General features: G+C 40.8%; 1 protein-coding gene across 4 annotated transcripts in view; it reads right to left on the bottom strand.

Annotated features, from left to right (window-relative positions):
- The window catches only part of tjp3 (tight junction protein 3), a 25597-nt gene extending 11663 nt beyond the window's left edge, over positions 1 to 13934 (bottom strand). The window contains exons 1-15 of one of the 4 annotated variants that reach the window (XM_015036079.1): positions 13752 to 13934; positions 6391 to 6447; positions 5814 to 5938; positions 5601 to 5703; positions 4433 to 4715; positions 4241 to 4344; positions 3932 to 4121; positions 3743 to 3818; positions 3560 to 3660; positions 3253 to 3337; positions 2749 to 2928; positions 2493 to 2596; positions 1673 to 1757; positions 896 to 972; positions 697 to 793 (exon numbers count right to left, since the gene is read on the bottom strand). In XM_015036079.1, the coding sequence (XP_014891565.1) occupies positions 697 to 793; positions 896 to 972; positions 1673 to 1757; positions 2493 to 2596; positions 2749 to 2928; positions 3253 to 3337; positions 3560 to 3660; positions 3743 to 3818; positions 3932 to 4121; positions 4241 to 4344; positions 4433 to 4715; positions 5601 to 5703; positions 5814 to 5938; positions 6391 to 6438 (1658 nt within the window). In that variant the 5' untranslated portion in view covers positions 6439 to 6447; positions 13752 to 13934. Of the gene's footprint in view, positions 1 to 696; positions 794 to 895; positions 973 to 1672; positions 1758 to 2492; positions 2597 to 2748; positions 2929 to 3252; positions 3338 to 3559; positions 3661 to 3742; positions 3819 to 3931; positions 4122 to 4240; positions 4345 to 4432; positions 4716 to 5600; positions 5704 to 5813; positions 5939 to 6390; positions 6448 to 6563; positions 6623 to 8892; positions 9114 to 10610; positions 10956 to 13751 lie in introns of those variants that run through there. The other 3 variants (XM_015036076.1, XM_015036078.1, XM_015036080.1) reach the window with 3 other exon arrangements.

Genomic DNA, 13934 nt, shown 5'->3' with positions numbered 1-13934 from the left:
CCAAAAAAAAAGGTCTTGCATTGGCACCGGGGGGGGAAAAAAAAAAAAAAAAAAAAAAAAAAAAAGTGATGGCAGATGAGTTATTTCACTGTTGTTTCATGTTCTGCTTCAAGAAATTGACCTCCTGGGTTCTCGAAGCGTATATAAATTAGGTTAAACGCCCTTGTGTTACTAGTTTTACTTAATAAATAAGCAAATGAGAATCTGAAATGGTGTTTAAAGCTGAAAATCTAAAATTTAAGACTAAATATTAGAAAAAAAATATCCCTGAAGCAACAATTTTCTGAACACTTTCACTAGAATCTGTAATGGCAGATTTTTCAAGCCATTTCTAAAACAATTTCAGCTCAATAATACAATAGTAGCATCAGAGATAGTATATTGAATATTACCGTTAGGAATTTTAAAATCTTATTAAAAGACATTGGTGTAAATTACTATAATATTACAAAATAAGTACAACAGGTATCGATACCTTTGCAGGCCTCTGCAGGCCTATAAATTGTGACAGGATTTTTATGATCCGACTTTCCACCTGCTCAGGTTTACTGTCAACAGCTGAGGTTAAATTTAGTTTCTTCGAGGAACTCTAAGGTTAATTGTTTTGGAAGGTTATGTTTACAGAAAAGTGCCAACTTATGAAAGCTTCTTGGTGCAGGAACCCAGTGCTTGGGAGATTATGAGACGTTATCTCACCTGCGTCTCCCCTTGGCTGCGTTTGAGTTTCTGCCCCCTGAGGAGTCTTTGCGGGGGCCGGATGCGTCACTGGGATCTGACTCGGCGTCTGAGTTGGCTGTAAAGGTCAGTGAATATGTGGAATGTGGTTTTAAAGCTACTTAAAAAAATCTGTAAAAAAAAAAAAAAAAAAAAAATCTTGCAGAGACAACATGCAGACCTTTCTTTGGCAGGTCGCTGGTTTCGCTCCAGCGAGGCGGCTCGACCGGAGGCTGCAGAGAAACCTCTGGCAGGGTCCTGGAAGAGAAACAAAAATAAGAGGGAGGCGGGAGTGAGGGAGGAGGAAGACAACAAATCTCAGTTATGTTTGACGAGGGGGCGACCCGTGGCTATATTGATAATCTGAGACTTGAGTGGTAAATATTCACCTTATTACCTCTGAGGTGAGCTCTCTGTGTGAAGGTCAACTGCATTGTGACCAATCAAAATGATCCATTTTAATCATGTGGTAGGTAAAAGCCTCTGGGCCAGTAAAGATCTGAACTAAACCTCATTTTAAAAACAATCATGCTTTGAAACACATGCAGATTTTTCAGGAACTGATGATTGATCGGTTTATTGGCGTCTGATTGGAGCAGCGCTGCTTCATTGATAAGTACTCTGATCAATACAGCCACATACATGTTCTGTAAAAGCCACTTTTATTCATTTTATTATTAGTTAACAAAAACTGTAAACACAAGTGATACACAGTCGAAAAATAAATCAAAAAAACAAAAAAAACAAACTGGTCCAGAATAAGCAAACGAATAAACACACACACCAAAAGAGAAAATAAATCACAAAAACACAGAGGGCTACTTCAATTGTCAAAATCAAACGGAAGTTTGTGATTAGCTAAAGGTAACAGAGGGAGAGCCGGGAAGTCTGGCCAGTGTCCGCTTGGTGAACTCTTGCAGAGTTTCAGGTATGGGTTTTGGAGGACCTTCATCTGTACCTGTATCTGCTGATGGAGTCCTGGCTGTACGAGGTGCTGTGCCTCTGAGGAGGCGCTGACGTGCTGTCCGACTCAGAATCAGAATCTGGAAATGAGCAGAACAACTCTTATTACAGGTAAACTAAAAGCAGCATCACAGAGCTCTGCAAACGCATTCACATCCCAAGAAGTTTTTTTTTTTTTTTTCCATTTTATCTTTTTGCAACTGTAATTTATTTGGATTTAAGAGCTTGATTGACAAAGTAGTGCATATTATAAATTTTTTTAAAATTGAATTTTTGAGGTACATGCAAAGAAAAAAAAATCTCTCTGAACACATTAATTTCAACGTCCAACAAAGAAGAGACAGCATCATGCTGTGGGCGAGTGGGGGAATGAAACTAATGACTCAGCGGGTTTAAACAGAAATGCATTGCACATTTTTTCAGTTTCGTTGCTAAACAGTGTTTTTTACACCATGCATGATTTTCCATTTCACAATTATGCATTACTTTGTTTTGGTTTTTAATCTAAAATGTCAGTAAAAGATTAACATTCAAGGTAGTAGTGTGACATTTTTTTGTAAATTATTATTCTAATTACAATGTTTTCATTTTGTACCGACAACTGGGGAGCTAATCCTTCAAAGTTAATGTGTATTTTTTTAAAGGAACTAGCAAAACATTCGTAGAGGTGTTAAGCACTTGTGTACTTGGCCATCCCTTTTTGCACTTTATTTTAAGCACTTAAAACTGGAGTAAATATTGTCAGGGAGTTGTTGAGGGTACAAAACGTCACAAGGAAGCTGGATTGTTTTGTGTGTGTGTGTGTTTATACAGACCTGGGGGTGGGATCCTCACAGGGGAGTTGACTCTTCTTGGTGGCTCTTGGCGAACAGTGATGGGGGAGGATTTCAGACTAATATGGGGAAGATCAGAAAGAGATCTGCAGAAACAATGCAGAGGAGATGGGAATAATTTATTATTTAAAAAAAAAATAAAGAGTCAACTGATATTCACCATTTGATTTGGTTATCTAAATATCTTAGGGACACAAGGATGCACAAATCTCTCAGTGAATTAAAATGCAGTCCGTACTTGTATCTGCTGTCTGGGAGGGGGCTCTCTCTGCGTGGAGGTGGGGAGACGCTGCGGTCGGAGTCGGACTCAGACACCGGCTTCCGTGGCTTTGAGGAGGAGGAGGGGGGACGGGTTAAGGTCCAGTTCTGCACAGGAGAAGATCGCGGGTTTGGGAGGGCGGCCAATCCTGGAAGAGGTCTGCAGAAAGAGACAAACGTCATTAAAGTCTTCACAGTAAGCATCTCAATCATTTTACTGTACAGGGAGCTAATAAAGACACACACTTTTTAAACTAACCCAATAAAATATAATTCATAGAAAGCTATAAAGTGAATGCAGAAGAGTAACAGCACAATTATGAATCAGCTTGTAGAGAAAGCTAAAATATTACTAATAAATTTAACAATAACTAAATGACTTGGGTTCAAAAAGGAACTTAAAATCAAGCCATCAAGAAGTGAATGTCTAACTTCAAAGCACACGTCAAAAGCCTCTTAAAATGTTTAACCTAAATGAACTGACTTGTATTTGCTGGAGTCCTTCATTACTGGAATCTCTCTCCTGGCCGGAGGAGAAGCGCTGCGGTCCGATTCGGACTCAGACGGAGCTGACGAGAAAATTATTTACAATTAGAAACAACAACAACAATAAATGTATTTGATCTTACTGCCTACATGTGATTTGTTTAGTTGGTGGTCTTAAAAACTAATTTACAATACATGCAGCTCAACTCATTTAGTTCAAAAGTCATTTGTTTTTCAGACGATCATTTTTATTGCAACAATGAAATGAGCATTTATGAAAGGAAGCTAATTTTCTGGAGATGTACCTCTGCGAAGGGCGTAAGTTTTCGGAGCAGGCCGGGTCAGTGTGGAGCGTACAGGAGATGAATCCCTGGACTTGGCTCGGGGCGGTGGCTCGGCTCTCGTTCTGGGTTAAAAATATTGAACACGACTTAAAAATGGGAACTAACGAATGGAAGAAAATGTAAAAAAACAGTGTGGGTCTGTACCTGCGTGTCCGTTTCTCTCGGGTGTGTTGACGTGATATCCGGCGAGGGGCGATGTCCTCCTCAATGTCTGAAATGTCTGATTGGTCACAGAAAGCGGTTTTGATGAAGTTACCCAGACAGGCTGCATGCAGAGATGCTGAGCCCAAACTCTTTCATGACTTATCCTCCCCACCTCTCAGTAACTCTTACCCTCCAGCTCTGAGCTGCTGTCCTTGCGCAGCTCGTCCTCGCTGTTTCGGGGGCTGTCGTCCACCTCCGGGATTGTGACCAGGAACTTGCGGTCGTCCCTGAGGACCGTCATGGTCAGTTTGCCCCTGCTCTTCTCCACCAGGTGCTTGGTCTCCAGGAGGGAAAGGTTCTCCGTCGTCATGCCGTTGATCTATTTCAACATGGATTAATAGAAAGCAGTGGCTATATTCCTTCCTTCATACCAGATGGAGGACGTTTTCATGCTTGTCCAACCAGTCTGCATGGAGTAAAAACTTCAGAAATCTTCACCTTCAGTATTAGGTCTCCTTCTTGCAGCGTGCCTTCCTTGGCGGCCAGGCCGCTGTCTGTCATGTGCTTTATAAATATCTGACTTCCCAGCTTCAGTCCGTACTCTGCAAAACAGAATTTAGCGATTTAAAGAACCAGTATCATTCTGGCACCAAAACAACCTCCATTTGCATTTCCAACCGGCGCTCCCACCATCTGTGGCTCTCTTTTTAACCAGCGTGGTTCTGATCGGTTTGTCCGGAGCGCGGTTCTGCGGCAGCTTCTTGTATCCGGACATCAGCGGCAGCGTGTGCCCGTTGCGCTGAGGCGAGGGGCTGCGGCGGGTGTTGTAGCGTCCGCTGTCCCTGTTGTCGCTGCCGTCTGAGAAGCGGCGTGTTCGTCTCGGCGGCTCTTGATCCAGCAGGTTGGACTGAGAGGAGGCCCTCGTCGGCCTGGAGGTGGCTGGGATCTGGATCTTTCGAGGCCGCTTTACTGTCTGCGGGACAGAAAGGTCGGAGGTTTAAAGAGAAGGTCAGTTGGCAGGTTATTAACATTTTGTCAAAGAAGAACCACAGTGCGAGATGTTCAAACTATGGGATATTGTTTTACAACCCGACTCTGCTTCCTCTCTGACCTTTATGATGCTAATTATTCACTAATGTTCTGCAGCCTTTACAGAACAGTGGCTTTTAAATACTCATGATATCAACTATGTAGAATTTTATTTGGAGGTATGAAACTATGCTTTAAGTTTATGCGCTACTTTGTAGATTTTAAGTGATTTTAATCACTTAAAATAAACTGAGGATTGTGGTTATATTTGCGACATAATGTGACATGGTTCAAGAGCTGTGAATACAGCTCCCCCTTGAAAATGAGATCTAGATCTCAATGGGGTTTACCTGGTTAAATAAAGGAATTAAAAAAAAATACTTTTACTCGGTGAAGTAGCTGCTAGGCCTGTTACAATAAACAAATCAATTAATCATGTGATAAAAAGAAACTCAATCATTTTCATTTGCTTGATTTATTGTTTTTCTCTTTTTACCAAAAACTGAATGATAGAAGTCGTCAGTCTGGTGCTTCGGTCTCAACTATCATTTTTTTTTTTTAAATATTGTTTACAAAGACTTTGTAACTCATTTTATTTGTCGTTTCTGTTGTTTTCTTTATTTATTTTGCATATTTAAAATGTCTCCCAGTTCCAGTGTTTATCTTTTAGAATGTGTTCTTGCATTAGTGTGACATTGTTACTATTGTATTACTTTAAAAAAAAACATCATTTAGCACAATAACTTCAGGGACAATTTATCATCCAGCAAAACTTGTCATGATGACTGGCCTGGTAGCCGTTTTATTTTTAGCCTCTGCAGTTACTCACAATGTTTGCCGTCTTGCCACATGACTTGAGGACCTGAATGGTGTAGTTGGAGTGAACGTTTTCCATCGAAACTCCATTGACCATGACAATGTGGTCTTTGTGGCTACAAAATAAAAGCACAAGCAGCCACACATATAAGCCTGTTTGCGTAGGTTGATATCAACACTTCTTTATTTTATGAAAAATAATCGTCGTATCAGAAGGAGAACCTACTAGAGGCGTCCCATGGCCGGTCCATTAGGCAGAACATCTGACACCACCACAGCTGTGTCTCCGGTGTCTGGGTGAGCCTTGTCCTTCCCTCCTGATAGAGCAAAACCAAAACCCACCTTTGGGTCCTGCAATGAAGAGATAAAGAGGGAGGACTGAGATAAGGAGAAAATTACACAAAGCACATTAAAGGCAGAGGAGGAATGCAGCAAAATGAGAGGGTAGAAATGCAGGCTAAGTGGGTGATTGAGCGTAGAGATAGAGAGAGAAGGAGCGCATTCCAGCGCCAGGACGGTGACGAGCCAGTTGGTGCTGCGAGGCGCAGCAGGGTGTGTCTCTCTGAATTCCTGCTGGGGAAGCTAGATGTCTGAGGCACGGCCCACCTTAGACCCCGAGGTCCTCACAACGGCCTGGACAAACACCGAAACACCACCCAGCCTGCTCGCTTCCACGGAAGTAGCCAAAACCCAAACGGCACGAAAGCACAGCAGCGAAATGTTTTTCCATACTCATTCATGTTTTTCCCCCCCTCATTTATCAAAGATTCTTCATCATCAGGATGACAAAAACAGGCACTTACTTTGTTTAGTGTTATCGTGTGCTGCTCCCATATCGTTAACTCGTCCATGCCTGGTTTCTGAAAAAGACAAAAAAACATCATGAACTACTTTCTGATTTTAGCAAAAATATTTTTACAGTTATGCTAAATGACAACATGATTAGTTAATTCAGTCAAGTAAAGCTGGACCTTACACGACGGACAGTCGATGTTGAGAACAGAAAGGTTGTTTGTTCGCCTCAACCAGATATGAACGTGCTCACACCCATTTCAATCCTGCCTGACCGGTTAGGAGGAGGAGTTACCTGATATGTTCATGTATGTATGCACGACCGGACAGCAGGTGAGACACGAGCCTTTTTTAAACCAATAAAACATCGAAAGATAAAACTACCGTCCTGGTCTCCGAGTCTTTCAGTTTTACCAATGTCATTTTCAGAAAGTCTGATGACGTCATCATATTTAATATTTATTTTTAACCAAAAGAAAAGAAAAGTTTGGCAATCATAGATAGAAAATGATTGCTGAAACTTATGCAATCGGCTTAGTGACGATCCATTTACAGTTTCACTACGTCTGGGTAACGCAGCATATTTCTGTCTGACTATGTAAACATTCACTGTGGAATAATATTTGATCTCCTCTGCAGCCAAAACTTTCATTATTTTTAAAACACTAGAGCCTCTGTGGCAGGGCCGCACTGTATTAGGAAAACATGAGGTAATATTGGTTGAAATGGCAAAAGTCGAGATGCCTTGAAATAACTAAAGTATTTAAAAATTGCTCATGTGATTTTGCTTTGAACTCAGATAATGAGCAGTCCAATCCAGATTACAGAAAAAGTCATTATTTCCATCGCAGCAACAAAGTTTTATTGAAAAATTGGCTTCATCTGCCGTTTTGGAATTAAAACAGCTTAGTTGTCGTTTCTTAATAATGTCACCATCTTACCACAAGTTTAACTTTTAAATAATTTCAGGTTATATGTCACAATGCATGGTACTTACATAATTTGCAAAGCACTTGTTTGGGCCTGGGCAGTTCAACGCAAAATGTGTTTTGTGCTCAGCGATGATAAATTGCTTAAAGTAGACAAAACCAACTTTATCAATTGTGAAGTATTAGAGTTGATTTTATATCAGAATCAAGACATGCCTGTTAACAGTTTTATCAGATCAATTCAGGAAAAAAAAAACCAAGCAACCAAAACAAAACAGGCATCGTTTCACTGTTTCACCAGCGGTTCTTTTAATTTGATGAATTGCTACATTTCCACCCAGTAGTTTTTGTTGGAAAGCAGCGGCTTTCCAACAGTGAGAACGCTGGACTTCAACTTCCTGGACAAACGAGGTGAAATGCCTCACATGATTTGCATTTTCCACACACAGGCCAAACAAGGGACAGGGTGAATGTAAGCCTCCCCCCCCCCACCCCCCAAGTAAAAGGAGGAAGATGTTTGTTACATAACAGGTAAAGCAAGATACTCGCTGTCGAGAGTCAAAAACAGGTTTGAAACATTTAGAAGAAAAATATTTCACTTATAATTGTACTTGTGTATCATCTTGTCGTTTCACGTTTCTTTTTTAGGTGTCAAACATGTTTACATTTTTATGTCAACGCGAAACAATTTTGGGATTCATCCCTGTGAGAGGCCCTGCATAAAGACTATCCAGAGGCTATGCTTATGATAATTACCAAACGCTGAAGGATCAGCAGAGTTTGACCTTTGGACAGGTGGCCGACTGTTTGACTAAGTTAATCATCAACTGTGGGAATCATCTAAATAAAAGCTGGCTGTGACCCGATTTCATGCCAGGCTACCGTCTGAAAATAACCGGACCACGATGCAGTTTGATTCTGTAGCTTCATCGTAGCTCATGAGCTGCATTCTCCTGACTGGAAACTCGTTTAAAAAGGTCAAAATGTTCCTCAAGAGAGTCACTGAACATCTTGTCCAGCCCATCCCTAAGAAAAAGTACCTTGGAAGATGAATCAGGAGTGACCCTCTGTAAAAACCAGAGGAGGAGCAAAGAGCAAACACAAACGAGCATAAATCTCCTACTGAGAGGAATGGAAAGGAGGCCGAGGCGACTGCTGAGCAGACCTACATTTACAGCAGAACTACTGAAGTTTAACTCCAGGGTGTTTTAATCACTGCCCTCTGCTTAAAGAAGACAAAACCAACTTGGTCAATAAGCTAAATACGGTTTGTCTGTCAGAAATCCAGAAAAGTTCAGAAAAATATATGAAACTACAGAAACAGATTTAGCTTTATTCATCTTAAATCAAACATGTCCCTGCAGTAGGAGTAAAATTAGCAAAACATAAATCTAAAAATTCGACAATAATTGAACAGATCCTAATAGATGTTTCATAAAAAAAGAAAAAGATTGAAAAAGTAACTTCCCCACTTTAGCTAATGAATCAAGCCTTTTCTTCTAGAAATCCCAATTTCTAGAAGCCCTTCTAATATCACATCATATGAGGGAAACAAAGTGTTTGTTTTCCACCTTCTCCACTCACCATGTGATCCTTGAACCTTACTTCCATTTTCCTCTGGGGTTTCTAACCTGAACCAAACACCTGCGGCCCCATGCTCTCAAGAAGCAGCTCGCTCTTCATGTCCCATCTGCTGCCAAACGCACAACGAGAACGCCCAGGACTGCAGAGCCTGAGATTCACTTCTGTACGGACGGAGCCTGCAGTCCAGCGGAAACCCGATCCTCCCGCTGAAATTATCTGTAATATGACCAGCTGTGGTAGCTCTCTGCCTCTCCCAGCAAGCGGAGCATTTCAGAGACCTCACCTGGACAGCGCTCCTCCCCCCTGAGCCTCTAAGGTGGAGCGGCGCTGCCTTTAACCTCAACAGGCTGATATGAGATCAGTGAAGCAACCTTAATCGAGACAGCTACTGTAATCAGAGCTCTAATCCTGAGGAGGACTTCGATGGTTGTACAACTGAGAGGTTAACTATTAAGACTTCAGCATGAGTTGGTTACCAGCTTTCAGATGCCTTAAAAAAAGTTCCTGTTTCAAAACTGCTAAATATTTCTATCTTATTGCTTTGAAATGGTAAGAGCTTTCACTGGCTGAAGTGTAAAATAATGTAGATTTCCTCCTTCCCTACCTATTGCTGTGCACTGATAATCAGCTGGCTGAAAGAAGGATATTACATTTATATGCAAGAAGACAAAGTTGTTTTTTGGCAATGTATCCATTCACAAAAAAAGGATCATCAACATCCCTTGTTATTTTATTACTATAGCTTCGTTATTTAACAATAACTGTACCATTAAATACATTTGTTTGCAGTAATAGAAATACGTATTTTTAAAAGTAGAAGATAATGTTCAGGTCTGTTGCAATTAAGTAATTAATCACATGATAAATTAAAATGAGCTCGATCATTTCCATTTTTGTTTGCAAAATCCATTTTATTTATGGTTTCTGTTCCGTGTGGTTTTTATTTCCGTTTTATCGATTATTTTTGGTTGCCATATTTTATTTTGAATATTTAAATTATCTTCCTATTCCAGGGTGAAGTGTTCTTTCAGAGGGCTTAACTTGCAGTATTATACCTGTCTGAGTGGGTTATAGCAACAAAAACGCAACTTAAAGAAAGCTGAAAGTTTTAAAATAATGTCAAGTTATTAGTTTACAATTGTTGTGGAGGTTTTCCTCTGCATTAATCAGTCTATAAATAACTTGTTTACCACAAAATTTAGCTGAGAGCTTAATAATTCAGATGATTTATACATTTTCAGTCTGGTAACAACTGTTTCACATTCTCATATTTGGGTTTCAGCATTTAAACTGATATTTAATCACAACAGCACCATGGGTTTTGGTTGCGAAACGCTGCGGCATCGCTGTGGGTGCAGCTTGCTTAGAATGCAAATGTAGAGAGCAATTCCTCCCATGCATTTGAATTTGTAAAGTTTGGAAAAACAGCAGCCAAAAGCAGTCATTATTTGCTTTTTTCAAGTTTATGATTGGATTTAAACATTTTCATGAGGCAGTTTGTCACAACTGTGATAAATTCAACTTTCGAATTTTAACTAAAAGTTGAATCTGCTTAAAATAAACCTAAAAATAAATAGTAGATGCATGTGATCAGACTAGGAGTCTGGAAGATACTTGGTTTAGTTTTAGATTCCCATTTTGTTCCTCGACTACAAACTGACCTGATCAGATGTTGTTTCTAACAAAAGCATTACATTTGGAGCGATCCATTCACTTACAGGCACCTCCAGTAGCGGCGGCGGCTCCGGGGGCACAGACCCAAAGTGTTTCAGCACTTTGAATCGCTGTGTCAGTTTCATGATGAAAGCAGCGTTCCCGTCGCCTTCTCCTCTATGTAATTATTCCCACTTATGTGCCGGTCGGAGGAGAACCTGGCCACTGATACCAGGATGCAAAGACACTCAATAGTGAAGAAATTAAAAGTTGGAAACTAAAAATCTCTTCCCAGTTTCTCCCATCAAATAATCCGTATGTGTCGGCCAATCCTATCTTTGGTAATTCCTTCTCTGAAGCCAAATGGGTCCACTTGCTCCCGGTGTCAGCGCTGTGTGGGCATCCTGGTCAACTTTTCAGCGGCTGCAGGTCCCAAGCTGCTGGCCGAGTTTCAGTCTGCTGGGTGCCATGGTTACGGCAGAGGAATGAGAGCACTGGTCTGTTAATAATTGACGGGCTGTTTGCTACAATATAGATCCTCTGGCCTGGAGTTGGGTTTCCTGGGTTCCTACAGTGGCTCTGTTGTGTCTCTGGACCAGGAAATGGCACCGTGGCAACAGCGAGCTTTGATGTTATCTCTGCTTCGTGGTTAACGTTTATCCACGCCTCGGGGCGTGGGAGTGCCGTCGAGGTAGTGCTGTCTGAATATCAGCACCCTGCCTCTTTAAAGCCTCACTGTCCTGTCCCTAGCCTACATCAGACTGGGGGGAGTAAAGGTACAGAGAACGACCTGCCACTTCCGTATTCAGAAGCGCTTATGACAACACAAAGCGTTGGATGTGTCTTGGCAACATAGCAGGGGCAGGAACATGGCGTGGGATCGGCTAGGTGTGACCGCTGGAGGCAAATGTTAAGTGCAAGTGAGTTATTAATCCGAGGTGAAAGAAAGTAAGAAGAGCGAGTTCTCTGACTTAAACCAGACATGCAATTGCTTATTCCTGGTTTGTCCAGCAGAGGATCGTAGGTTTTCTTTCATTCTAAGCCATAGAGCCACTCCTGCTGAGCATCCAACATGCAAACTACCTGCTCTACACGCTGGCCAAGATCTCAGCTTAAGACATGGAGAAAAACAATTTGCTTTTGAATTCATCATCATAAAAAGAGCAAACAAACAAATTAAAAAACCTACTGAAGCATTAGAGATGAAGTGTTATAGGAGTGGTTAGTGGGCAGTGAGGAAAAGCAAGACCTCTTTGTGCAAATACGCACCGTTCCACCACAAACACTCCAGAGGTTTACAGAGTGGCTGTAATTACACAGAACAGGACGTTTCAGCTTCCACTTTCTGAACTTCACAGAAGGGAACGCTGGCAGCAGAGTAAACACTCGTTTTTACAGCTACCTGGACTGCTCTACACGAGCCTTTACAATGGCCTTGAAATTACTGTAGATATGCACAAATCAATCAGAAAACTTCCCCTTGATCAGCTTTGAGAGGCAATTGATTGGTCAAACACATAAAAAAAAAAAACTAACAGCAGATATTTTGGGGCAAAAATCAATGTTTTAGAACATATTTGAAAGAATATTACCACTATAATGGCTTTTTCAGCAACTTTTTAAAGAAATAGTTTGGCATGTTGTAGTTACTCTTATAGAGCAGAAAGAAAAAAAAAACATAACAGGTCAAAATGAAACTGTGAGGTTCAAATTTCAAAGAAACAAAAGCACCAAAAAGCTAATTAAAGTCGGTATTTGCCAGCAAATTTTGGATCCGTTCATTTACTCTTAAAATGCAGAAAAGATCAATTAAAAATAGGGCATTCTTAAGGGAATAAGAACAGCTGTGAGGCGTCAAATTATAAAATTTAAATGCAAGTCTCACTGCATATATACAACATTCTTCTCCATCCATCCTAGCAGCCAGGGAGGCTGCCGTCTCTCTCCATCAACCAGTGGGTCAGAAAACTAGAGTAAGTGAAGAAAATCTTGGTATGCTTTGAGAACAAGTAAACTAACCAAAGAAAGATCCAAAGTCAGACTGATGCCAGAACTGATTCGAACTTAGGGCTGATGCTGCAAGGCAAAAGTCCTAAAAACTCTAAATGACTAAATAATGCACAATAAATAGGCTACACTCATTTCATATCAGTATACTTCAGATTAATGTTGATTTCACTCCCCACTATCATTTCCGTCAGCAGTTTCTGTTTCACTTAAGTAACCAGACTTGACAGCTATGAGACTCCTAAAAGAAAGTATTGACACAAAGCAGCACATATACACACATATATTCATGTACTTTTGTGTTTGTACATGTTCTATATTGTGGTTTAATGTGTTTCAATGCTCAGTCAATAAGTTTATATTGCATAGCAATTGAAAGACCATCAGCCAGAGCCAAAAGTCTTGAGCTAATCTAATTCTGATTTTTCATACATTATTGTGCTTTTTTTTTTAAGATATCTTGATCAGTTTTCGTTCGACTTACTTTTAAGTCAAATTTCAGCAGGCAATTTTATTAAAAGTATTTTTCTTTAATCAGAGCGCTCTCAACCGAATCCTCTTTATTCTCAGTGACGTTTCCAGAAACAATCATTTAATCAGATCCAGACTCTGATTCGGATGGAGGCAGAGGAAGACGCAGCACTTTGGGAATGCAGCCGAAACTGTTGTGAAACTCTGCGGCGGGCAGGTAGAAACTTGCACATGTGGCAGAACCAGTAAGGCGAGGAGGGGAAGAAATGAAAGGAAGAGAAGAGGGGAGAGAAGGAGAGCTGGGCCTGCAGCTGTCTGTCAGTCACCGTTCACCAAGAACTGCAAGCTGGGCTTCACAAAGACCCACCGACATCAACACCGAGCAAATGCCCAATTCTACAATACCGGGATTAAACCCGTACAAAGACGTTCTCAAATACAAAAACAAAAGTTGTAAAAATCTTTTGAATATCATTTTGTCCAGTTTGGACTTTATAAGAGCTAAAAAAAAACAAACGAAAAAGCATGAAGACACCTGCTGGATTTTAAAGCGCTGAGACACCTGCGCCATTAATGAGTCGTTAAGATAACGAGCCTTTAATCTGCAGCGATAGAAAACACCTGTGTTTTTAGAGCTCGAATCTCCTTCCAAAACTTGAACCTTTTTTTTTTTTCTTTAAACAACAACAACAAAAAAAGCGCGTAAAACACAAGTTAGAATAACAAACCTGTTTCTTTCCGCTATTTTTTTCTTCGTATAAACAAAACCCCAAGTTCCCGTTAGAAGTCTTCTTCGCGGTGTCGTTTTCTCCCTTTGGCTGTTGGGTTTCTTGTAAAAGTTTGCCTCAAATCTACCTGCGCTCAGGTGAGCCCGGGGCGTGGCCTGATCAGACGCTGAGTTTCACGACGTC

This window comes from Poecilia latipinna, unplaced genomic scaffold, assembly GCF_001443285.1.
Source record: "Poecilia latipinna isolate Pla-1442-1.1 unplaced genomic scaffold, P_latipinna-1.0 Scaffold357, whole genome shotgun sequence".
NCBI classification, from domain to species: domain Eukaryota; kingdom Metazoa; phylum Chordata; class Actinopteri; order Cyprinodontiformes; family Poeciliidae; genus Poecilia; species Poecilia latipinna.
Note: the sequence above shows the minus strand (reverse complement) of the source record. Positions and strands in the feature narration are given on the sequence as shown.